This window comes from Danio aesculapii, chromosome 2, assembly GCF_903798145.1.
Source record: "Danio aesculapii chromosome 2, fDanAes4.1, whole genome shotgun sequence".
Classification (NCBI taxonomy): domain Eukaryota; kingdom Metazoa; phylum Chordata; class Actinopteri; order Cypriniformes; family Danionidae; genus Danio; species Danio aesculapii.
Genome location: NC_079436.1, coordinates 16,891,246 through 16,916,209, shown reverse-complemented (window position 1 = coordinate 16,916,209; position 24,964 = coordinate 16,891,246). Strand labels below are relative to the sequence as shown.

General features: G+C 39.4%; 1 protein-coding gene across 1 annotated transcript in view; it reads left to right on the top strand.

Moving 5' to 3' along the window:
• Positions 1-24,964, top strand: part of sgip1b (SH3GL interacting endocytic adaptor 1b) — an 88,418-nt gene that overhangs the window by 8,543 nt on the left and 54,911 nt on the right. Inside the window, exons 2-12 of the mRNA XM_056464953.1 lie at positions 692-755; positions 1,121-1,145; positions 5,377-5,433; positions 5,522-5,579; positions 8,065-8,243; positions 8,334-8,345; positions 10,747-10,758; positions 11,862-11,886; positions 11,993-12,068; positions 12,161-12,225; positions 12,397-12,477. Coding sequence (XP_056320928.1) covers positions 692-755; positions 1,121-1,145; positions 5,377-5,433; positions 5,522-5,579; positions 8,065-8,243; positions 8,334-8,345; positions 10,747-10,758; positions 11,862-11,886; positions 11,993-12,068; positions 12,161-12,225; positions 12,397-12,477 — 654 coding nt within the window. The remainder of the gene's footprint in view (positions 1-691; positions 756-1,120; positions 1,146-5,376; positions 5,434-5,521; positions 5,580-8,064; positions 8,244-8,333; positions 8,346-10,746; positions 10,759-11,861; positions 11,887-11,992; positions 12,069-12,160; positions 12,226-12,396; positions 12,478-24,964) is intronic.

Genomic DNA, 24,964 nt, shown 5'->3' with positions numbered 1-24,964 from the left:
ATAGATTCTTGTATAAATGTGTGTGTCTGTGACCCACTGTCACTATTAAAGTCATTTTTTATTCACTGTTTTCTGCATAATATAATTTTAAAGAATATTCTGTGAAAAATTTAAAATATAATCTATATAATATAATAAAATTGTTTAATGTGTTGGACGATCTGACTTCAAATCCTGGTCTTTTGCATAATAATTTTATTCAAAGACAACACCATAAATACATGTTAAAAGCATAGAACAGAACAAGAAAGTGTGAAGGCCTAGGAGTTGATCAGAAATAAAATAAATCACTTACTTTGTCCCTGTTAATCAGTGGTCGTCACAGCGAAATGAACTGCCAATTACTCTGGCACATATTTTTATGCAGTGGATGACCTTCAAACCATAAAGCCATACATATTCATAAAGCGTGTTTAATTGAAAATTGTGCTAGCTTTCACAGCATTACCAATCCGGGGGAGTCAATACCTACCCTCCCTCTTAAGTGGACAAAAGAAATGCATTTAACCACCAGGTGTGGACATTAATGTGTGTCCTTGGTCCACTAGTGATTAAATTGACAAAAACGCATCATTATACAGGGCTGGCCTGGATGGATGAACAGATGGATAGATAGAGAGGTTTGTTGATTGATTGTTTGATTGATTAATTTTTCATTCATGGTTTCTGACCATAAGCATGTTTTTAACAGGACTGAAAAAGCGTACCCGAAAGGCCTTCGGGATACGAAAAAAAGAAAAGGACAGTGACTCCACGTGAGTAGGAACAGTATGTGATATGACTATGGTCATCAGCTCTACACTCTACACTTGATATGTACATAGTAAAAAAAAATACACCTGACTTGCATATCAGATTCATTCAACTGAAAAAATACTATTATTTTCAGCCAGTTTGTATAATTTTTTTTTGTGTGCATTATATATGAGATGGCCAGTACATGGTCTACTAGTGTGTTATATAAAGCTATTTGGACCATAAAATCATATTATACAAATGTATGCACTATAAATTAGCTAATTTGAAGTAAATTATATATACCTAGCTTATTTGTATATACTGTACTTATACCTATTTAGTCACATATCTGATAATCGTAACAATTTATTTTGTTTTTCAGTGGATCACCAGACAAGGAAAAATCAGTAAGTACACCATGAATCAAGACAGTGAATCAACTTATTTAGGTAGTTAGTATGAAGGTAAATCACTAGCACACAAAGAGCTTGCAAATCTAAATGTGAGAACTTGTAGCTTGAAATTTACACTCACAGCTCTATTACTTTGTTTTTTAACTATTTTATGAAACGATTTTTGTTAAATGTCATTAATTGTACACAAATGTATATACCAGTAAAGTCGGCAAAATAGGGGTAAGTTTTTATTTTTAGTAATTATCTATACGTTCAATACTGTTAGCTAAGCTAAGGACTGTGTTAGGTGGCATGTAAGGGTTATACAGTGCATCCGAAAAGTATTCATAGCGCTTTACTTTTTCCACATTTCTTTGTTACAGCCTTATTCCAAATGGATTAAATTCATTTATTTCCTCAACATTCTACACACGCTACCCCATAATGACAGTGTAAAAAAAGATTTTTTGAAATTGTTGCAAATTTATTTAAAATTAAAAAAAACCTGACAAATCACATGTATATAAGTATTCACAGCCTTTGCTTAATATTTGTTGATGCACATTTGGCAGCAATTACAGCCTCGAGTCTTTTTGAATATGATACCACAAGCTTGGCACACCTGTCTTTGGGAATTTTTGCCCATTCCTCTTTGCAGTACCTGTTCAATAGGATTTAAGTCTGGGCTCTGGCTAGACATTCACAGAGTTATTGTGGAGCCACTCCATTGATATTTTGGCGGTGTGCTTTGGGTCATTGTCTTGCTGGAAGATGAACCATCGCCCCAGTCTGAGGTCAAGAGCACTCTGAATCAGGTTTTCATTCAGGATGTCTCTGTACATTGGCATGTACATGACAGTTAAAAGTATCACACACCAGACGCGGACATTCGCATGATATTTAACATGAAACTAATCAGATGGCGCTCTGTGGCGTGGCAGAGATATGAACAGTGTCCTGAGTCGTGGCTGGGCGCCGCAGACAGCCGCCGACTTGCGGCACCGGTGTGTGTACCCTGAAAGAAACCTATGTTTAGAATTCTGAAATGTATGGCGCTGCGTGGCGCTATGCGGCGCACTGCCGAGCGGCGCTTCCGGTGTGCGACCTGCTTTCCAGTGCCTGCTGCTGAAAAACCATGCCTGCCATGCTTCACTGCAGGGATGGTATTAGCCTAGTGATGAGCGGTGCCTGGTTTTCTCTAAACATAATGCCTGGCATTCACTCCAAAGAGTCTTATCACACCAGAGAATTTTGTTTTTTATAATCTGAGAATCTTTTAGATGCCTTTGGCAAATTCCAGGTGGAGAGTGGCTTCCGTCTGGTCATACAGGCCTGATTGGTGGATTGCTGCACAGATGGTTGTCCTTCTGTAAGGTTCTCCTCTCTCCACAGAAGAATGCTGGAGCTCAGACAGAGTGACCATTGGGTTATTATTCACATCCCTGACTAAAGCCCTTCTCCCCCGATCACTTAGATGGCCGGCCAGCTCTAGGAAGAGTCCTGGTGGTTCCAAACATCTTCCACTTACAGGTGATGGAGGCCACTGTTCTCATTGGAACTTTCAGAGCAGCAGGAATTTTTCTGTAACCTTCCCCAGCCTTGTGCGTTTAGACAATCCTGTCTTGGAGGTCTACAGACAATTCCTTTGTCTTCATGCTTGGTTTGTGTTTTGACATGCACTGTCAACCCTGGGACCTTGTATAGACAGGTGTATGCCTTTTCAAATCGTGTCCAATCAACTGAATTTACCACAGGTGAACTCCAATTAAGCTGTTGAAACATCTCAAGAATGATCAGTGGAAACAAAATGTACCTGAGCTCAATTTAGAGCTTTACAGCAAAGGCTGTGAATACTTATGTACATGTGATTTTTCAGATTTTCTTATTTTTAATAAATTTGCAACAATTAAAAAAACATTTTTTCACATTGTTATTAGGGTATTGTGTGTAGAATTTAAAGGAAATAAACAAGTTTAATCTATTTTGAAATAAGGCTGTAACATAAAAAGTGAGGCACTATGAATACTTTCCGCATGCACTGTACATAACATAGTTATACTATTTAATTGTCCTCCTCTATTTAATCAAATAGTTAAAATAAACTTTAATAGTTTATAGTTTAATAGTTTAATAGTACAATAATAGTTTATAACGCCATTACTTGTTGTGCACTGTAAATTATTTATTTAGCTATTGATTTGATATCGCAAAACAAAGATTGTTTTTACAATGCAAGGCAAACATGAAAGATTCTAAACAGAGAAAATATTTGTATATTAATTACTCAGTGACCCATGTAGGAACTTTTTTTTTGTAATGGAATCATAAATGTTACCCTGTCCCATTAATTGTGGGTTGGTCTCAAGTTGCTAATTGATTATTTATAATGTTGTTTGTTGCTTTTTATGTATTTATTTTACTAAATAGAGTAGGGGTGGATAATTATATATTTCAACTCAGTTATAACCCTTACTTATAAAAACTGCAGAACCACATAACAGTCCTTAGCATAGCTAACAGTATTGAACTTACAGATAATTACTAAAAACAAAAACTTACCCTTGGATTGCTGACTCTAGCCAATAAACCAACTTTGCTGCTCTTGGTAGATACATTTCTGTACAATTAATGATATTTAACAAAAATCTTTTCATAAAATAGTTTAAAAAAGTAATAATAATAAAATATTCATTTAAAAGAACACATTTGTGACTGTCATTTTGTATTAGTGAATGACATTTTACAATTATGTAACTATTAATCTGCAACTTCGAATTCAAAACACAGGTGTTTTGATTATTGTCTGTGTGTGATATAGAGAGATTCAGCTTTTCACTTCAGAGCTGTGAGTGTAGCCTACACATACAAATATTATTTTCACAAGTTCTCACATTTAGATTTGCAAGCTCTCGAGGAGATAACTCCTAAAATTTGGAGGGTGGTAATATAGACCTATATTTATGCTTTTACATAAATCAGCATGGCAAAAGGAATTTATTTTCTTTTCTTCACATAGCAAATTAACATGTCACTTGACTGTTGCATAAAAATAATTGGGTAAATAACAAAGTGGGACTTTATTAACAAACAAGTTAAATAAATATATTTAAGTAAAATTAAAGTGAAAGAACTAAGAACTAAAAGTAATGTACATGTAATGTAATGTATATGTAAAGTCCGAAAAAGCGGTTTGAAAGGTGTTTTGACAATGCAGAGCCACCGTGCAAGCGAAAAGCTAAATACAGTTCGTATTACTTTAGAAAATGCGGCATCAATTCATCCCATTTGGCATTTTAGATTATTTTGAACACCTGTAGGTGCTTCTTGTCAATCAGACAACGCATTTGTGTTCGTTCTTGCTGTCAATTGTGGAAAAAATGATCAATGAAAGGTTTATGATAAACCGCTGTGAGTTTGAAACTAACTGCAGGCGCTGTGTGATGCACGTACACATGAAGTGCATCAGATTTGTCCTTGAAAGTCTGATTTTGATACAACACCTGAGCATTGAGGACAGATGACTTTATGACAAACACAGTGCATAATATAAAGACAGAATGTGCCAGAGGGTTGAGAACCCCTATGCTGGATTCAGTGACTGGCACACCTCTCCCCTGCTGCTGTGAAGGCTCTGATGGCTCACTAGTCACTATGTGTGTGCATGGTTAAGCCATCATGAGTGCTCGTTATAATCATTATAAATATGCCAATCAAACTGAATACAATCTTACACCAACAACATGGCAAGCAATGCGTTGATAAGAACAAATAATCATATTAGATTACAAACAACCCAACAAGTTTATTAGCATGTGTGCATCGCTGCTATTATGTTTACACATGTAATATTTTTCCTAAGACGATTTAAACCAAAATACACAATGACACAACATCAAACATATCTACAATGATAAGGAATATGCCTACTTACTGAGATATTAACGCACAGAAATACCACACGAAGAAAGGAAAGACTTTGAATGAAACAATGTGAGAAAAGCTCCATTATAGTGGACTGGACAAGTCTGAACAAGTTCCGTCCATGCATGCGTGAGGCAGGCAGATCTGTACAATTATGTAACCTATTGGCTTAAAGATATCAGCCTAATTTTGTCATCGGAACGGAAACATTAAAAATAGCATTTATCGTCCGATAACGATGTGGCCGCCGATATATCGTGCATTCCTAATTTTATTGTGTGATTATTGTAACAGTGCTTCATCTCGCATGTTTTATTCCCAGAAAAAAACTAACGGGGCACCTAATGGCTTCTACGGTGAGATTGACTGGGATCGATATGTAAGTTAATTTCTATATGCTGATTTTCATACTGTCTTTATAGTTCCTGTGGATGTAATGCCTCATCAGTTTTCTTATACCATAACAGAACTCTCCTGATGTGGATGATGAGGGGTACAGCGTTAAACCCGGAGAACAAGGGGGAAATATCCTTTCAATTTTCGCTGGCGTATTAATCTGTATTATTTCATTGCTTTAATTAGTTGTAGTGCCTCTATACTTTTTCAGATATTACCTTTTTATGTAGTCTGTAAGCTGTAGCTCCTCATGAATGTAAAAGCACTGCAAAGTTTAAGGTGTCATGAACTGAGAAAGCATATTTTTCTTGAGCTTTTGATATACAGTTGGTAAATAGCCAGACTAATTCATTACTAATGTGTCTTAGTGAAGTTAAACCGCAATTATAGCTATAGCTATAAACTTTGAAAACTGTTATTGGTGGAGCGCATTATTTCAGGAAGACAATTATATTACAACCCCAAATCAGAAAAGCTTGGGACAGTATGGAAAATGCAAATTAAAAAAGTAGTGATTTCCAAATTTATTTTGACATTGCAGACAATAACATACATCATTTTCTGTCAGTCAGACCGGCAACACATTCCAAAAAAATTTGGGATAAAAGCAATTTAGGGATAGTAATAAGGTAAATTGGTGTAATAATTATGTGATTTGCAACAGGTGATGTCAACAGGTAGAGGATCGCCAATTTGCCAGCAAATATGTGAGAATATTATGAAATGTTTAAAAACAATGTTACTCAAAGAAAGACATTTGGATATTTCATCTTCAACAGCACAAAACATAATAAAGAATTTCAAGGAATCTGGAGGATTTTCAGTGCGTAAAGGACAAGGCCGCAAACATAAGCTGAACAACCATTCATCTATAAGCGTAATCACCACATGGGCTCAGGTCTACTTTGGCAAACCTTTATCAATTACCACAATGTGTAGTTACAGTACACAAATGGCAGTTAAAACTGTACTATCTTGTATAACAAGCCTGAGTCGAAACCACCCTCGTGCAGCTGGGCCAGCGCCTGCGATTGGTAACGCTGGTAGGTGACCATAGCGTGCAGGGCGGAAGCAGCCTGGCCCGCTGCTGTGTAGGCTCTGGCTCCGAGGGAAGCAGATAACCTGGTCGCTTTGGATGGGAGATGAGGTTGACCCCGCCAGGAAGAGGAACCACACGGGCCCGCAATGGCACACTCAATCTGGTGAGTCACCTCATACTCCCTGGCTACTCCGCCATCAAGGGTGGTGAGGGCGGAGGCACACACAGATCGGGCAGAGAACGGTGCCCTCCATGAATGCGTGAGTCTACTGTGCACTTCCGGGAAGGAGAATACGGGAGGCTTAGAAGGTCTTGCCTTTTTTTACATCCTCCACATAACACCCATCTATTCGGTCCGGCCATGGGCCTGCTGGATAAACCATCTGCAGGCCCATGTCTGCTTCTAGATCTGACGCCACGCTCGCTGTCCCGGAGGAACGGGTTCGAATCTTCATCAGACAATGACAGCTAATCCTCCGATGCAGAGATGGACATCTAATACTCGGTATCATCAAGTGAGAGAGCAACCATCCGAGGACGGATCGCTTCTCTCATTTGAAGCTTGGATGGAGCGCATAGAGGAGCGAGAGGTCCCTAAGCCAGAGGGCGACGGATTTACTCCCACTGTGATCATCAGATCTGCCCGAGTGCCAACCACGGAGCGGGGGAACACTGGGGTAAGTGGCCCCTTTGCAAGAGCGAGCCGTTATCGTTATCTGCCACCAGTGGTGGCATGCATTGCCCACGAGCACCGCATCAACATGCTGGACCCCCAGACATGAAACGCAGTGCTCGTGCCCATCATCCAGGGACAGGTAATCACCACATCCAGAAACGCAAAGTCAGAGCGTCGCTCCTAGTTGGAGCCTCTTGGTTTGTCTTGTCCACATGTAGAGAAGACATGGATTTCTGTGCAGAGAACGCAAATCTATTTTCTAAATGATCATAAAAACAACACCATTGATAGTGTATTATAGTGTAACAAGTGCTGCAGAATCTTCATCAGTGATTATTATTTTTAATAAACTGATTTCCTTTATTCTTGCCATGATGACAGTACGTGACATTTTACTAGATATTTTTCAAGAAACAAGTATTCAACTTAAAGTGCAATTTAAGGGCTTAACTGGGTCAATTATGTTAACTAGGCATGTTAAGGTAATTAAGGTATTACTATTTAATTGTATAAAAATGGTTTGTTCTGTAGTCATGCAGAACAGAAAAGATTTATTAAGGGGGTTATTAATACTGACCTTGAAATGTTTTAAAATTAAAAATAATAATAAAAATGCTTTTATTCCAGCTGAAATAAAACAAATAAGACTTTTTCAAGAAGAAAAACTATTATTAGGAAATACTGTTAAAAAAAAACAGCTTTTAAACATAATTTAGGAAATATTTGAAAAAGAAAAAGAAAATCACAGGAGGGCTAATAATTTTGACTTTAACTGTATATGGTAACAGGAATTTACTTCATAATACGCTGAAAGCATACGCCCTATATTAAAAGAGCAGAGTAGAGAAAGAAGGAGCTCAGAGAGACTGGATTCTTGAATTAACTTTAACAAGACCCACCAGCTCCAAAAGTCAAGACATTCTTCTCCTCCAGCGAGTCAGAAGGAGAAGAGGAGCATGGGAAAAAATTTAAGATCAAGATCAAGCCATTGACAGCAAACAGTGGAAACTGCACAGTTTCTGCTATGAATGAGCTGAAGGCCTCAGTGGGGACACTGGCCATCTCTCCTTCTCCTTTGGTTAGTATCACAGTTTACCCTATCACTGCAGATGTAATAATCACACTCAAATACTAATGATTTTCTCTGCTCTTTTGTTTTCACATACAGAGAAAGAGTCCGGTAAGCAAGTGCTTTCACACTTAAAAGATACAGTTAGAATTTTGCAACATCACTCACATGCATGGTTTTATCTTAGTTTAGTTTACCAGAGCTCTCAGAATCATAACAGTAAATGGTGAACCTGTCTAAAGTGCAATACTGGTGAGGTCGAATTTCAATCAGGTGTAATGTAACCATGCAGTGCATGAACTACAATTAATAGTTGTGGTACAAGAATTGTTGAATCTTAATTCATGTTAGTAAGTTAACGACCCTTATTGCAAAGTGTGTCAACAGTTTTCTGCTTTTTATATATTTACTTTAGCATAACATAGTCTTTCATAAATTAAGCAAAATGTATTAAATTAAAACTCAAATTCTGTAACGCCACCACTTGTCCAAAGTTTCACTTATGTTTATCATTATAACTTTTGAACAGAATGGGCTACAGTAAAAATTCTTTTTTTTCTCCTCTGAATCCTCTAAATGCACCTTATAACATTATTTTCCATCATGAAAATTTTTTCGCTATTTTGAATTTTTCGCAAAACCTGTTTGAACGAACTCGTCCCAGGCCATTTATCCGATTTTCAACAAAATTGAATCACATGATCTACAGACAATGCTGACCAAAAGTTATGGAATTCAAGTTGATTCGACCAACTGTTTTTGTTTAACTTGTGAACAAATCTAACGGTAGAGCTTGCGAAAAATTTACTTGCAGTGATATTTCTTTTAGGCATTGACGTATTCACACCAAACTTGGTGTGTGTTATGACAGCCATGGTCTGAGGTTATGTGCAGCGTTTCGGGGCACTGCCCCCTGGTGGTCCGGAGATACAGAAAATAACTTTTTTTGCTTGTATCTTCTTAGCCCTTCGTCCAAAACTCAGAAAACTGGTCTCTTCACATCCGACAAAGCATGAGTCGAATAATGTCAGATTTTTCCAGGTCGCTCATTTAGATTTTTGTCAAAAAATGCTATATTTCACAAACGTATTCACGTATCATTACAAAACATGGTATGCATCTTCGACATCATGCCCTGAAGGTACTCAAAAATTTCTGGAGCAGCGCCACCTAAATTTGGTAACAGCGCCACATAGTGGTCACAAGTTATATATACTATACAAGTTACCGTTTACTAACCATCAATAATGATTCATAAATTTGCTAATAACTTTATTCTGCATATGTTTATTGTCATAAAACAAATTCTAAACTTATTCTTTGGGTCATGCTGAGAACATTGATACCAAATATGCCATATTTGGCTAAACTTCCTGTCCGCCATATTGATTTTGATTAAAAAAAAACTCTTTTGCAAACTCCTGCTGGACCATATATCAAAATATCACCAAATTTAACTCGGATCATCGTCAGACCATGATGACTAAGTGTTGGGAAATTCATGTCAATAGGCAAAATGTTTTTTGTTTACAGCCTCGACATGTGCCGGTATAATGTTAAACTGCATCTGAGACTGTCTCTCTGCAATGCTTAAGTATATTGACACAAAACTTTCGGTTCTTCATTGTCACCTAACACTAGAGACAGCACATCAAATTTGTAACTCTGCCACCGTTTTTGGCCTCTGGACTGCTTTGCTCATTCTTGCTCTGGACTGCTTTGCTCATTCTGGCTGTAAAGTGCTTGGCACCTCAATGGCTGCTTGCAGCTATATTTATAATTATCATCACTGAAAACTGTTGATACATTGTGGAATCTATTAAATTTTTTAAACTTTTCAAACCTTTTGTAACACGATAAATGTATTCATGTCACTTTTTTATCATTAAATGCATTCTCACAAATTAAAAAGAATATTTTTAAACCTTACTGACACCTTTTGAAACTTTTGAACTGCAGTGCATTATTACATTCTCCAGTTATCATTGTATTACTATTATGCACTTGTACCATTTACAATTTTTTGTTTTAGTTTTTTGTTATTTAGAGCAAATCATAGTAAATTTTATTAGTAACAATATGAATCAGAACTGTATTGTTGGTGCGTGAATAGAGCTGTCTTTAAATGAAATACTGAAATAACATTACTTTTTAAATGGAAATGATTTAATTTACATAATTTAATTATTTATTACATAATTTAATTTAATTATTTATTTTATGTACATATACAATCATGGAATATTGTATGTGCACATGTGCAATGAAAGCATGAGATCATAACAATATGGCTGTTTGCATGAGCTCTGCCATTCAGAACTCCAGTCAAGTAAAATCACATAAGTTTTGTGCATTGTTGATTACATTGTTTTTGAGTGCACTGGATAATGAAAGATCTAGCACAGACAGATTTTCCCACTCTGAATGTTTTTTTGTTTTGTTTTGTTTTGTTTGTTAATAGTGCTCCGTTCTCTGACTAGGTCTGTTCTTTCTCCTTTTTTGCTGATCTCAGAGGCGAAGTCCAGTAAGTATGGTTCTTGTAGAATACTCCAGTTAAAACTGGTACACTGAGCCTTTTATTCTGTTGTTGTGTTACTGCTGGACTAACCTGTACTGACAGATTGCAAATGCTCATGGATCAATCTAAAAAAATCATTAGATTCTTGATATCATCTGCAGCTTCAGCATGTTGGATGTGAATGTCAGCTGGAATTCAGTGTTGGCGAACTTGGCACGTGGACTCTGTTTTCCATTAGCTGAAGACATTTGTCACTCATCAGTTGTGTCAGGGAGGCTAATGAAGAACTAATGTAAAACAATGCCATCGTGCCAACTCTTTCATGATTTGGAGTAAAGCTGGACAGTATGACAATATGTGTTGCAATGGTAGAATTGGGTGTATGGGTGGAGATGTGATGCGATCACACATCTGCGTATATCTAAATTTTTAGCTGTGGTTCATTTAGTCAGAATGTACTTTTTTTTTATTTGACTTTTTTGGTCATGTTGCCTACCTATTACCTGGACTATCAAAAGTTTTGGGTCAGTGAGAATTAATTAGTTTGTTTATTCATTAATTTAGAAGGATTTAAACATTTTATTCAGCAAGGATGAATTGAGCAAAAATTACATTTAATAACATTTTGTTAGACAATATTTTGTAGAAATATTGTTTTGTGAAGCTTGTTTTTTTATTGAAAATATCAACAAATGTTTCTTGTGCAGACGATTAATATTTTAAAATGATGTCATGTAACACTGAAGGCAGTAATGATGCTGAAAATTAAGCTTTGTCATTATTTTAAAATGTATTACAATAGGAAATATATTGAATTGTTAGTAAATTGTTTTACAATAGCACTGGCTAACTGGATTTTAGCCTTAAGCAAAGGAAACAAAAAAACATTATGAACAATCTTGCTGAACCTAAACCTTTAAACAGAAATGAAAGAAAACCTATTTTTGTATGTGTTTTATAGAAATACAGTACAATTGTAAACATCAAAGCAAGAGATTTTCTTTTCCATCGTGTCATCATGTTAATATAAATGTATGTTAGCATTTGTGGTTTTTTAAAATGTGTTTGTTATTTCCATTCCATTTCCTCTTTTGTGACCTTCGTTACAGTGCCCAGTGAAACGGAACCTGTCAAGTGAGTGTTTATTTTAAAATACTGACAATTTGTGTATTGCCATATCACTCTAGTGCATAGATAATAATAATAATTTTTACTGAATAGTCTTCTTTGTGTTTTTCAGGTGAAGAGATAGCAAGACCAAGACGATCTACTCCAACACCAACTACAACCCCAGGGCCTAGTTCGGACCCAATCAGGTTAGTGTGTCATCATTTTACATTGAATAACAGTACAACAATTTCACTGCCTAAATGTTTTGATTTTGTTCTTTTTTTGGCTGATGTAATAGAGAAACCTCAACAGCATTCTTTGGCCCACCATTTGAGACCAATTTTGAAGCACAAAACTCTGAAGGTAAATCAATCATCTTTGGAAAGTTGAATTGGTGCTTTGTTGTTGTTAGTTGTGGTTGATGGTGAATTAAATCAGAAGTTTAAAAAATACATAACCGTCTGATTTAGCAAATATTTGTGTTAAATTGAGGATTATATTGATGGATGTTTGTTTTATTACTATTAATGGTAGTGTTCGCGGTTGAGACCGAACTCTGGTGTCAGTCCACTACACTCTCCACCTGTGTTCTGAGCAGATCTCTGCCTACTGGAGGTACTGAACTGCACTCATTCAGCTATATAATACACACTATATAAAAAGCACAGTAAAAAGTACAGTAAATTGATCTACTTGTCTATTAAGCTATTTATTAAAAAAAAATTCTGACAAAGAGAAAGCCTTTTCTTACCATTTACAGTATCAACAGTTGAAGAGTATGTAGAACAATAGGAACATAGAAGGAACTTTGTTCTGTGATGCAAAAGCAGACAATCAAAACATTTACAGGTTACAGAAAATGTATAACTAAACTGGAGAAATGTACAAAAAGTGTACACCTAAAAAGTAGATAAATAAAGCAGATAGAGAGAGACAGAAGTAAAATGAGAACAGAGTAAAATTACTCTAATCCAGGGGTTTTGAAACTGTGGGGAATGCCCCAGCAGGAGGGCGCCAGCACCTATTAAGGGGGGCACAAGAATTTGAGGCTTGCACTAGGCTGTGCGATAACACAATATTTGATCGTGGATGATTAAAAGTACTGCACGATCTACTTTTTCAGAAAAATCTTTGCAACTAAAAAAATTCTATTCGAGGGGTAAAATTAAATTAATTTTCCATAATTTATAATATGAACTTGCTTTTTGTTATATCTATATCGGCTTTGCGCTCTTACGTGCGCTCTTGCTCACCAGCAGTAGTTGATTGACACAGGCTACTTAAAGGCGCTACACACACAGCCCCATCTACTTAATCCAGCGGCAAGTGCTGAAACACGCAACCAGTTTTATTTGTTGCCGATTTGCGTGTTGTTCCTTTTTTAAAATGTCTATTATTTTTTAAAACTCTCAAATTAGGCTAACATAATCTCCCTCTGAGGTATTAGTGCAGTATTTCAGTGCTGTATTTTGACATTTCGCAAGGGCTTCAGCTGGTACCGGCCAGTTTCACGACTTGACATTTATGTGGTGTCTACTTATCAATGTCTGGATGTCAGCAAGAGCAAGATGAGATGAGATGAGACCTTAGATTCCATGTGTGGCTGCACTTCAGTCTTCTTTACACAGTTTCTGCATATTTTGACTATATCTAAATTATTTTTTTATTCTACTGAAAGCAGAAATATTGCCAGACAGATGAAGTAACGTTTGGTTTTGGAAGAGAGATGCTTTAGTAATGAAAGACACAATTGGTGGCAACACACGCACGCACGCACACACACACACACACACACACACACAATCACACACACACTCACACACACACACACTCACACACAGGATACACTTATAGGTCTATTCATTATTGATTTATTTAACATTAAATGCACAGTAAATGTTTAATCAGAGAATAAGATTAGATAGCCTATTTTAGTTATTTAGTGTAATATATATTTATTTAGTTTAATTAGTGTAATTTATAAATATACAAATTTAGTGCTTTTTGGATTTAGGCATAGGCAGAATATAAAACTTAATTTCACTTGTAAATACAAAAGATTATGAGCTTTAGGTTTTTTTTTTGATGGCACTTTATTGCACGTTGAATGTTACAGTTACAAAGATTTTTATTAAACAAGTGCACTACCACAAGATATTTTTGTTGGTGTAAAAATATAAAAAGTATCATTCTCAGATTTTTGCCTTATTTATCTTTAATATAAATATAAAATTGTATACATTCATTGCAATGCGTGGTGCACCTAATGGCGTGAAGTGGTACGGTACGGTTCGGTTTGGTTTAGTACGCTTTTATGGCCGTTTCCACTGTCAAAAAGCGTACCGAACCGAACCGTACCGTACCACTTTTTCGGCACCCTTTCGAAAGGGTACCAAACACAAGAAAGGGTACCAAAAGGCGGAGCCACACGCGCAGCTGAACGCTATTAGTTTACAGAGATACGTCATTTGCTTACGCAACAAGCCAGAATGAAAACAAAAAACCCGCCATGTTTGAAAAACACAGCGAGAGATTTTAGCGGAATTATAAATACATATAATAACGAGCCATGGTCGATCTGGGCTCAAACAAACCTTGTCGTCGTCTTGATGGACAGCCACAAATCCAAGAAGAAGAGCAGATTTTCCCTGTGCCCCGTAGTTTTTTACGAGGCAGTCTGAGGCGCGAGCGGTTTCGCTTTCTTGCTAGCGCTCGCCGCGCGTCTAACATTATATCTGAAATAACAAACTTCTTGAGCTGATGATAATAACCTGCGCTTGATTATTGATGTGCTTTTGAAACCCGATCCTGTTAGACACTGACAAACGCGAGAGTGAAGCGCGAAGAAACAAAGGAGAAGCCGGGAAAAAAGGAGCACATTAAATACGGGCGAAATGCCTACTTTATGTAGTTCTTCTGTAGTTGGGAACATATCGGAGACTGTAAGGGGCTGTATGAGTTTATATATGTTCATTTATTTAGTTATTTAATATAATTACAGACGTTACAATAGGCTGTTTCGCACAGTCATTGATCTGCAGTTATAATTAACTCATGTTCATTGAAAAGTTAGTAATAAACATTTTTACACAAGTATTTATGTGTATGAAGCATCTGTTTTGTGAGAAGGGCTTCTCATATGATATGTGAACGACCCATACAGCTTTATTGTAGACATTTCTTCGAGCTAGAATGACGTTGACTAAAACTTTCTGTCATACACCACGCCCACCAAAAGGGTACCCTTGTTAGTGGAAACGCAAGCCTGATAAAGGTGACCGTACCAAACCGAACCGTACCGTACCAGTCAGTGGAAACGAGCCATAAGAAAAAAAAGGCCCACCAAGGCAAAAAGTTGATCTAGAGCCCTGTATTGGATAGATTAATTGATAGATTGTATGTGCCTTTTAATAACATTGCCATTACTTTTACAATTGATTAAACTAGGGGTGCTAAAGTTCACTCAATGATTGATTTATTGTTGGTAACCCTTTAAAACCGATAGACCTTATCGATGACCGAGTAAGCATGGGCATTTGATAAGTTATGCTTTGCGCTGTGAGATGCGTCCCCGAGTTCACACATTATATAATCAAGTGTGTGCAGTTTATGTGACCTCTTATGGAGTCGTGCACTCTCTTGACTTTGCATATTGGGGACACATAAACCCTGTTGTAATGTGTTCGTTGTTGTGTGGGAAGAAAAAGACAGGGTCGGCGATATCAGGTAAGTAGTATATTTTATTTTCAATTTTAGCCATCACAACACTGTCGCTGTGTGTGTGTGTGCTCTCTCTTCTCCTGGCTGCTCCTTCTTCTCCCCTCCTTAAGAAGGGTGTCTCTCCGTTTATGTCCGCTGGTGCTACCGTTAATCCATGGATCAAGTAATCAAAAAGTAGGCTACATGACTTTTAATTATGGGTAGCAGGTTAATAAGACCAAACATTGGTTGTGCAAACTTTACAAACTTCCTCTAAAATATTAAAGTGTTTCAAGCTATATAATCTTTTTATAAACTGACATAAATATGCATCATGGCCAGACATTTATAGTTTATATAAAAACGAGCGCTTGCCTCATTTTACTATGATCATTATGCGGATCATATTGCATGTTCGGTTATTTCTTCTCTAGCCTTGTAAATAATGGATTTTATTAATGGATTGTTTATAAGGACTAAGCTATTAAAGAGCCCATATTATACATGAAATAGGGTCACAATTAGGTTGTAAGGGTCTCCAACAACAGTCTAATATGCATGCAAGGTCATAAAACACTTTGATGGTCTTATAATCTGCATTTATTTTTACCTAATTATCCCAACGACTCCCATATGAATCGTTCAGCGATTCATTTGTTCCCAACCCCCTCCTCAGCCCGAAGCTAATCTGCGCTGATTGGACCGATGACAGCCTGCTGCGATTGGTCGACAGTGACAGGCTTCAGCGCGAGACAGAGTGAAATGCCCAGCTGGTAATCAACTATATAAAAGTAGTCACAGTGCACACACGCTTCATAGTGTAAGGCTTTTTTCACACACACACACAACCCTCCTCAGAAGAACTGGGGAGATCGACGCGAGTCTCTCTCTCTCTCTCTCTCTCTCTCTCTCTCTCTCTCTCTCTCTCTCTCTCTCTCTCTCTCTCTCTCTCTCTCTCTCTCTCACACACACACACAACGCTCCTCAGAAGAACTAGGGAAAGCGACGCGAGTCTCTCTCTCTCACTCACACACACACACACACACACGCACACACACACAACGCTCCTCAGAAAAACTAGGGAAAGCGACGCGAGTCTCTCTCTCTCTCTCTCTCTCTCTCTCTCTCTCTCTCACACACACACACACACACACAACGCTCATCAGAAGAACTAGGGAAAGCGACGCGAGTCTCTCTCTCTCTCTCTCTCACACACACACACACACAACGCTCCTCAGAAGAACTAGGGAAAGCGACGCGATTCTCTCTCTCTCTCTCTCTCTCTCTCTCTCTCTCTCTCACACACACACACACACACACACACACAACGCTCCTCAGAAGAACTAGGGAAAGTGACACGAGTCTCCTGTCTCCTAGCTTAAGATCGATCGCCATAGCAACGACAAACGGCAGTGGAACGCGAGCTCACAAAAGCCTTTAACGTTAAATCCGTAAACAAAGCGGCACGCGTCGCGTTTTTAACGTGGCTTACATGTGATAAGAGAATATAAAGAGTAACCGCGTGTACTGTACCAGGTTAACAACTCATCTTTGGGTAGAGACTGTCAATATTATCCATCTGAGCACAGCGTGACTTCATTCGACCGGCGGCGTCTGTGTGTGTGTGTCTAGTGTTTTTTCTGTGTTAGTGGGCGGGGCCGCAGGTTTCAAATCTCGCACACTATGCTGGCTGTTTTCTACTGAATCATTAGAAACTTCTTGTTTGGTAAACATTGTTTGGTCTGAAAACTGAAAGTGTTTTGGTTGCCAAACATTCAGTGCATCCCTGAGAGTTTTTATTTTTTATTTTTGTGGCCTAGGACCCCTTGGTCAAGCTGTAACCATGTTCAAGCATAGGCTTACTACAATTTGTGCTCTTAGAACTATTTTTACAGAAATATTTCCATTTGAATCACCACTTACATACATTCAAAGAGAGTATGAACAAGTGAAGTTAATTTTGGACTATGTTAAGGTCATCTTGAGTTTTGTCAAGCTGCTTGGTCAGAGCTTTAATTTTAGCATCTTTGTGTAAGATATGAAAATGTTAACTGTAAATAAAATGTTTTTTTTGTTCCTTCTAGTAACAGCTGCCAGGAGTTTTTAAAGTGCGACTTCATACTGTTATGAACTTACTCGTGCGTGCGTGCGTGCGTGCGTGTGTGTGCATTTGTCAAACACAAATGACTAGTTTCGAATATGGGTAACCATATATGACAATACTCACTTCACTTCCATTTACTTCCTGTTTCAGGCCTATGAGGTTGCATGTCAGGAGAAAGAGGAGTTCTATGAGCTCTTTGTTGTCAGTATGTTGTCTTTGAGTCATATCTCAGTTGTCCTCTTTCCCAAGTGTCCAGTCGCTTATGACTCTGGTGGGTGCTTGTGAGCTACTTGCATTTGAAGTGAGTGATCTTTTAAAGTGTGAGCATGTCCCATTCCTCAGGAGGTGGGCAAACTGGTGAGAAATTGTATTCACAGTGGGAAGATTTACAACTCTATTTTGAAGCATTGTGTTTGGTTTTGAAATTTGATTGGGTGTTCAGGATGAAACTAGTTAAGAGGGATTGTGTTAATGAGTCATAATGTTAATGATCATCCAGGAATACAATTTAGAAAGTCATGGATACCTAGCATGAAATACATGTGACCGTGACTACAGAAATTACATTGGATACATGATTGTATGAATCTCAGCTGATTGCGTATGGAGGGCATCTTAAGATGTGGGAAGTGTACATTTGAATGTACCCTGTTGGTCCTTTTATATACAACCCAAAATGGCACATTGAGAGCACATTAACGGCAACATGAATTGTTTTTTAAATAATAGAAAAAAGTTGGAAAGTTGTCTTGTTGAAATATGCATGGGTGTCGCTGGAGAAAAAAAAAGGCAGCATTTTGTGCTCCAAAATCTCTATGTACATTTCAACATTAATGGTAGCATCACATAAGTGCAAGTTACCTTTGCCAAAGGCACTGACACAACTTCATACCATGACAGACCCTGGTTTTTGTACTTGTTGCTGGTAACAGTCTGGATGATCCTTTTCGTCTTTGGTCCGGAGCACATGGCGTCCATTTTGGTGTCCCAAAAAATACCAGAAATTCTGATTTATCTGACTACAGTACAATATTTTAGATTTATACAAAAAACTAAAAACTACATTCATGTTTTTGGTGTCAAGAAGTGCATGACACATAATATTGCAACAATGAATATGGTTCATTTTTGTTAACTTGTGCTGCATTCTAGAAAACGTAGAATTGGGCATTTTCCTACATCATACTTAAAAATAATGTCTAGTTAGCGTGTCAAAATTAATAGATTTTTTGGTGCACTGCGACACAGACACGGACAATTCGGTACTGGTTCAGTAATAGATCATAACTGGTTATTATGTACTGACGTCTTTTATCTCATTTGCGCTATGTCGCGGTACAATACTTTGGTCAAGAGATTAATGAGTAATTAAAATGCAGAAACTTGGCACAATTCACTGCTTGTGTTTGCTGGACAGTCATTCACTGACACTGAAGTTACAGCAGAAGCCCCTATTACACTGTTGTGGAGAAAATGAAAGTAAACTCCATTTCTCTCTGTCTCTCTCTCTCTCTCTCTCTCTCTCTCTCTCTCTCTCTCTCTCTCTCTCTCTCTCTCTCTCTCTCTCTCTCTCTCTCTCTCTCTCTCTCTCTCTCTCTCTCTTTCTTTCACTGTGGACCTTTGACCTGCTGGCGTGACGTTTCATCTCCTCTCAGCTGTTAGAGTGATACTTGAGGATCCACACACACAAGCGTGTCTGCAGAGCGAGTTTTCTCTTCTGCGTTTATCAAGGATCAGTTGTGATCCCCGTTACTGTTTATCAGTGTTACTTATCAATGAACAGTGCCAGGATGTTAGAGCCAATCGCAGCCCTTTCTGTTGAGCCTATGACCAATCATAGGTGCTAGACATTATTCAAAAAGCAAGCTGGATAATATTCACGTTTGTTTATTTGCTTTATTATCGAATTGATGGCATGATAATTGTTACCGAACCAAACCATGAGATCAGGGTAAGTTCACACCTCTAATGACTAGAACCTTACTAGAAGTTGGACATCCGTCTTATGAACTCAACAAGACTGGACATTTGACATTACTTCACAGATGACTGGTAGTGCTGCTAGTGCTACAGTGAGATTAACGTGGAGCTACCTTAAATGAAAAGTAAATAATATAATCCTGCATTCCAGACATAATCGGATGTTGGAATTTTACCAATGCAAAGTTGCATTTTCACCACAAGAACTGTCTTTTGAATACAGCTGATGTGAAAAAAAAAAAATTATATATAACACTATATAGATATCATCTTAGACAAAGCCTACATTAGTGGGGTTCCTACATAGTTTGTGCTGTAAACTTACTTGAACATTTATGTTCCCTATCAGGTCTGGAACTCTAATGCTGTGTCGGACAACACTTTGGGGTATTGCTAGATAACCAATCTCTCTCTCGAAAAAAAAAAAGGAAATGGGCCAATACATGCCGATTTGTTGGTCGTATGCAGCCACCAGTTGCAGAGAGCAGGGCAGACTTTCACTTTAGAAGCCTCACGCGACTGAAGAGATATTATCTGCTGAGTTAAAAATCCAGAGAGAGGATTCATGTATCCAGTGCGAGTGACGACACAGACAGTGGCGGTGATTCTCCCGTCCCTGGCCATTTCACTGGGTACTCCTAAAAGAGCAGTCTAATAAAAGACATATTTTTCTTTAGAGAGCAACATGCTGGGCCATGCTGCTTCTGCCCTGCACAATGGAATTAGTGCAAGCACTGGCCATGATGCACAAGGACAGTTCTTCCCCAAGCTTGATGCACGAGTTATGCATGATGGCCGACTATGCCCTCATGAATCAAGTCTGCCTTCCATACCTGCGGAAGATGGTGGCCACACAGTGTTCCAGGAATGCTGCTCTTTTTCTTACCCTGGTAGATATGCACCATGTCGACAAACCCCACTTTTTTGGCATGGCCATATTCCAGGCAGGCCTATTCTGCAACACTGTTGGGGACTTTACTCAGAAGTCCTCAGCAGTAAAGGAACAGCTGAGCGTGATGGGGCAGATCATCTTCCAGTGGACAGACCTTGCCTTCTATGGGCCGGGTGCCCTTAGAACAAGTGGCTAGATATGCTGTCACTCTGACAGATGCTTCCAGTATGGGTCGGAGGGCTGTGTATAACAAGCATCGAACTGCGGGTTCGTGGACCAGACCCCTGTTGCATTTTGCCTGGAGTTGTTGGCAGTGTTTCTCACTCTCCACTGGTTCCTATCGGTGAGGGAACAGAAAAAAAACATGTGCTGGTTAGGCTGGACAGCTTAGCTGCATTAGAATATATAAAAACTGTATGGGTGGTTTGCACTCCCACCCCATGTCTCAGCTCGCTCAATCTGCTCCTCTAGAGTCATACATGGCTGAAAATTGCCATGCACCATTCATTCCTGGGCAAGCTCATCCATGCTAGCTGATGTGCTCACTGCAGATTATGCACTGGGGAGAATGGAGACTCCACCCTGGTGTGGTCCAGCTGTTATGGGTGTGCTTCGGAGAAGCTTAGGTCATCCTGTTTGCTTCTCACAAGCCAGTTCATTGCCAGTTGCTTTATTTTCATGCCAGGAATTTGGGCCACTGTACTTTTGGGTATGCCAGGAGGCTCTGTTATGTGCCCAAGGTTTCTATCACACACTTTTCAGACCAGGTTGTGTACCTGCAAGCACTGCCTGTGGAGGAGGCAGGGCACGCCCCATTAATTTCTGTGTCCTGTTTGCGCACTGCGCTTTGCTTTGATGTGATTGAACAACAGCTCTTTCGCATAGTAGAGCCAGGGCGAGCCGTGTTGCCATGGGGGTGAGAGCACACTCATAAGGAGCGTTGTCTCCTCCTGGCCATTAGCACAGAGCATCTCTATAACAGACATTTGTAGAGCCGCATGCTAGGAGTCACCTAATGCATGCGCAAGGTGGTACTGGGTAATTACAGTCTGTAAATGGAAGAAACTAAGCTTGGTGGCAAAACATGTTTGCTGCACCATTCCCCCTAACCAGAGATGCTTGCACTCATTCCGCTCTGCTTAGCGAGTTTCCCATTTGGTGAACACTAGGACGTTCCTTCTAGTAGGCCCATTATGTTGTTGGTATGCCCTTTCAGTCAGCCTGCATTATGGTGATTGGTGCCAGCTATGCCTTAGGTGCCTTAGCGTAATCCCCGTTTGGCGAACACATATGCATCACTCAGCCACAGTACAGTTCCCCCTTTCCTACCTGCTAACTTAATCTTATCATATGTTGTACTCCCTTTGATTAGGGTTAAGCAGGTCGCACACCAGAAGCGCCGCTCGGCGGCGCACAGCATAGCCATACATTTCAGAATTCTAAACATAGGTTTCTATCAGGGTACACACACTGGCCACGACTCAGGACACTGTTCATTTCTCTGCCGCACCACAGAGCGCCATCTGATTAGTTTCATGTTAAATATCATGCGAATGTCCGCGTCTGGTGTTTGATACATTTAACTGTCATGTGCGTGCCGAGCGACGCTTCCGGTGTGTGACCTGCTTTAGCCCATATGCTTATACTGTCACCAGGTCTCCCTGGCTGGGTAGCAGGTGGCCTCTGCATCGTCCTTCCTTTTGGGGACTGGCATGCTTTCCCAAGGTACTGTCCTATTTAAAAATTCCTAATTTATATCCGGTAGGTATAAATCTCATACGACCCCCCTGAAAATTTAATAATCCATATTCAGGTAAGTAAGGGCCTGGGGATGGAGGGCCATGATGAGGTCCAGCTGCTTAGGTGCTTTCCATACACTCCCCCAAACTGTTGTTCGACACAGCATTGGAGTTCCTGACCTGATTGGGGAACGTCCAGGTTACAGACGTAACCCTTGTTCCCTGAAGGAAATGGAGATGCTGTGTCTCGTCGCCACAGTAGCTGGCCCTCCAGCTGATTAGATTAGATTAGATTAGATTCAACTTTATTGTCATTACACATGTACAAGTACAAGGCAACGAAATGCAAGTATTGAACCCCCCTGACCGTACACAAACATCACAATTCCAGGGGAAGACAGGTCGCAGGAGGTGGAACAGGAAATAAGATACATTTCAGGAGAAAGAGGCAAAAGCCCCAGCAATCTAGCACAAAAAAAACAAAAATACACACCAACAAGACATAACATTGCCACAGGGGATGGGAACAGGGGGTGTGGATATAGTTTGGCAAGGGCGGCAGCCATCTGATCCTGCAGCCATGGAGGCGCTGGTCACAGACCCGCTTACCCCCTCCAGTGGGTGAAAGCACACGAAGGCGTTGGGTATGGGGGTGGGGAGTGTCGTGCTGTGTATGTGTGTGTGTGTGTGTGTGTGTGTGTGTGTGTGTGTGTGTGTGTGTGTGTGTGTGTAAGCCTGTAGAGGTGTCCTTGACAGGGAGCAGGAATTTCAGAGCGTCTCCTTATCTTGCTATCCGGGAGAAGTTGTTTTCCTCCAGCCGAGGCCGTCTGACAGGAGAAAAGAAAACACAGGGAAGCCGAAAGAGTAGAAAGATACTTCAACTTTAGGTCAATATCTGCCAATTTCACAGATATTTAATGTCCATCACTCGTCTCCAGATCTGGCCAAATCTTGTTGCAAAGCTGCTAACTCCACCCCGATGTTTTCCAGTTTGTGATCTAATATTGCAGTCTGATTATTAGCAAGCCTGCCCATCAGCGTTTCAATCCAGCCGGCCAGCCTGGTAGGGTTTTGAGCAGCACTGACCGCTTTCATCAATTGTCGATACGCCAGGGCCCCACACAAGCCCATCAGCAGAAACCCTGTTATCAAAGTTCCGAATAGGTAAATGTCTTCAATATCCTCCAGAGACAGAGCAGCCAGGCACAGGACGCGCCACTTTTCCCTCCCGTCCATCACGTATCCAGCTGCAAACGTCCCCGCAGGACAGGTGGGCTCTCCTGAGCCCAAACTTCTCGTCGAGAAGATGGTGTCAATCGCATTCAGAGACCATTTGATCAAATCCATAATTCCTTGTTCGTTTGGATAGCAGGGCATGGAGAGCCTAAGAGATAGAAAAAGACAAAGACAAGAGGAGCTAGCGAGGAGAGATATGGGACGGAGAGGGAAAAAGTGCGACCGCCTTCGCTGAGAGCCAAAGAGAGAGTCACAAATAGCTGTATGTTCAGCTTCTTCAGTGGTAAAAGCCTGCCTCACTCTCTGTAGCTGGTGGCTTTATTCTCAGCTGATTGTAATTGCCATTAACAGCGAGAGCTGGGCACTGCCAACTTATAAGCCCGGCTTCTTATTCTTCAGAGTGATTGTTTATCTAGAGATACCCGTCGTTCGACACAGCATCTTCATTCCCTCCTTTGGGGAATATGGGTTACATCCGTCATCAGGATGTTTTTTAAGAAGGTAGATCCTTGTTAAACTTTGTTTTTGTAGAATAATAAGTAGACTGTGAGCAGCTTGATTTTGAATGGCAGTTTGCGATTTTGCATTTATGTGATGGTGGAAACATTATGCTGTGTTAGGGGCCGATCACACCCAACACGATTTTATGTTCCAAAAACGTGAGGCGCACCACACTGCTGTTATTGTTGACAAGAAAAAAAAAGAAATGCGGTGCGCTTTTTTAATGTTGCTTGGCAATGACTGAACTAGCTGCGTATTGTGCGAGAGTGTTGCTGTTGATATTGGTAAAATTTTAATATTTAATAATTTTGTGAAATTCAAGATTTGTAAAGTCATACAGCTCCGGATAAATCAAAACAGAGCATTGCTTCCATTTGATTGGAGAATGAAACAGACGCGACTGACGTAATGCTCTTTTTTCCTCAAAGTTGTCTTTTTTTTCAACTGTGAGCACAGCACGCAACGGGCAAAAACGCAAGGCACAGCAGGTGGTTAAAATGCAAGGAGCACAGGGCGCGCAAGCAGCACACAAATGCTGTAAATCATTCAAAAGTAAATCATTCAAAAAAGGCGCCTCTCAATTCAAAAAGCGCATTCGGTATGATCGGCCCCTTAAATCTCATTTTATCAGCTTATTGAGGCACTCAGTTTTACTTTATTTTAATTTCACTTACATCATCATTTAAAGAGCCCATATTATACATGAAATAGGGTCATATTTAGGTTGTAAGGGTCACCAACAACAGTCTAATATGCATAAAGGTCAAATAACACTTTCATGGTCTTATAATCTGCATTTATTTTTACGTAATTATCCCAGCGACTCCCATATGAATCGTTCAGCGATTCATTTGTTCCCAAACCCCTCCTCAGCGCGAAGCTAATTTGCGCTGATTGGACCGATGACAGCCTGCTGCGATTGGTCTACGACACTGACAGGCTTCAGCGCGA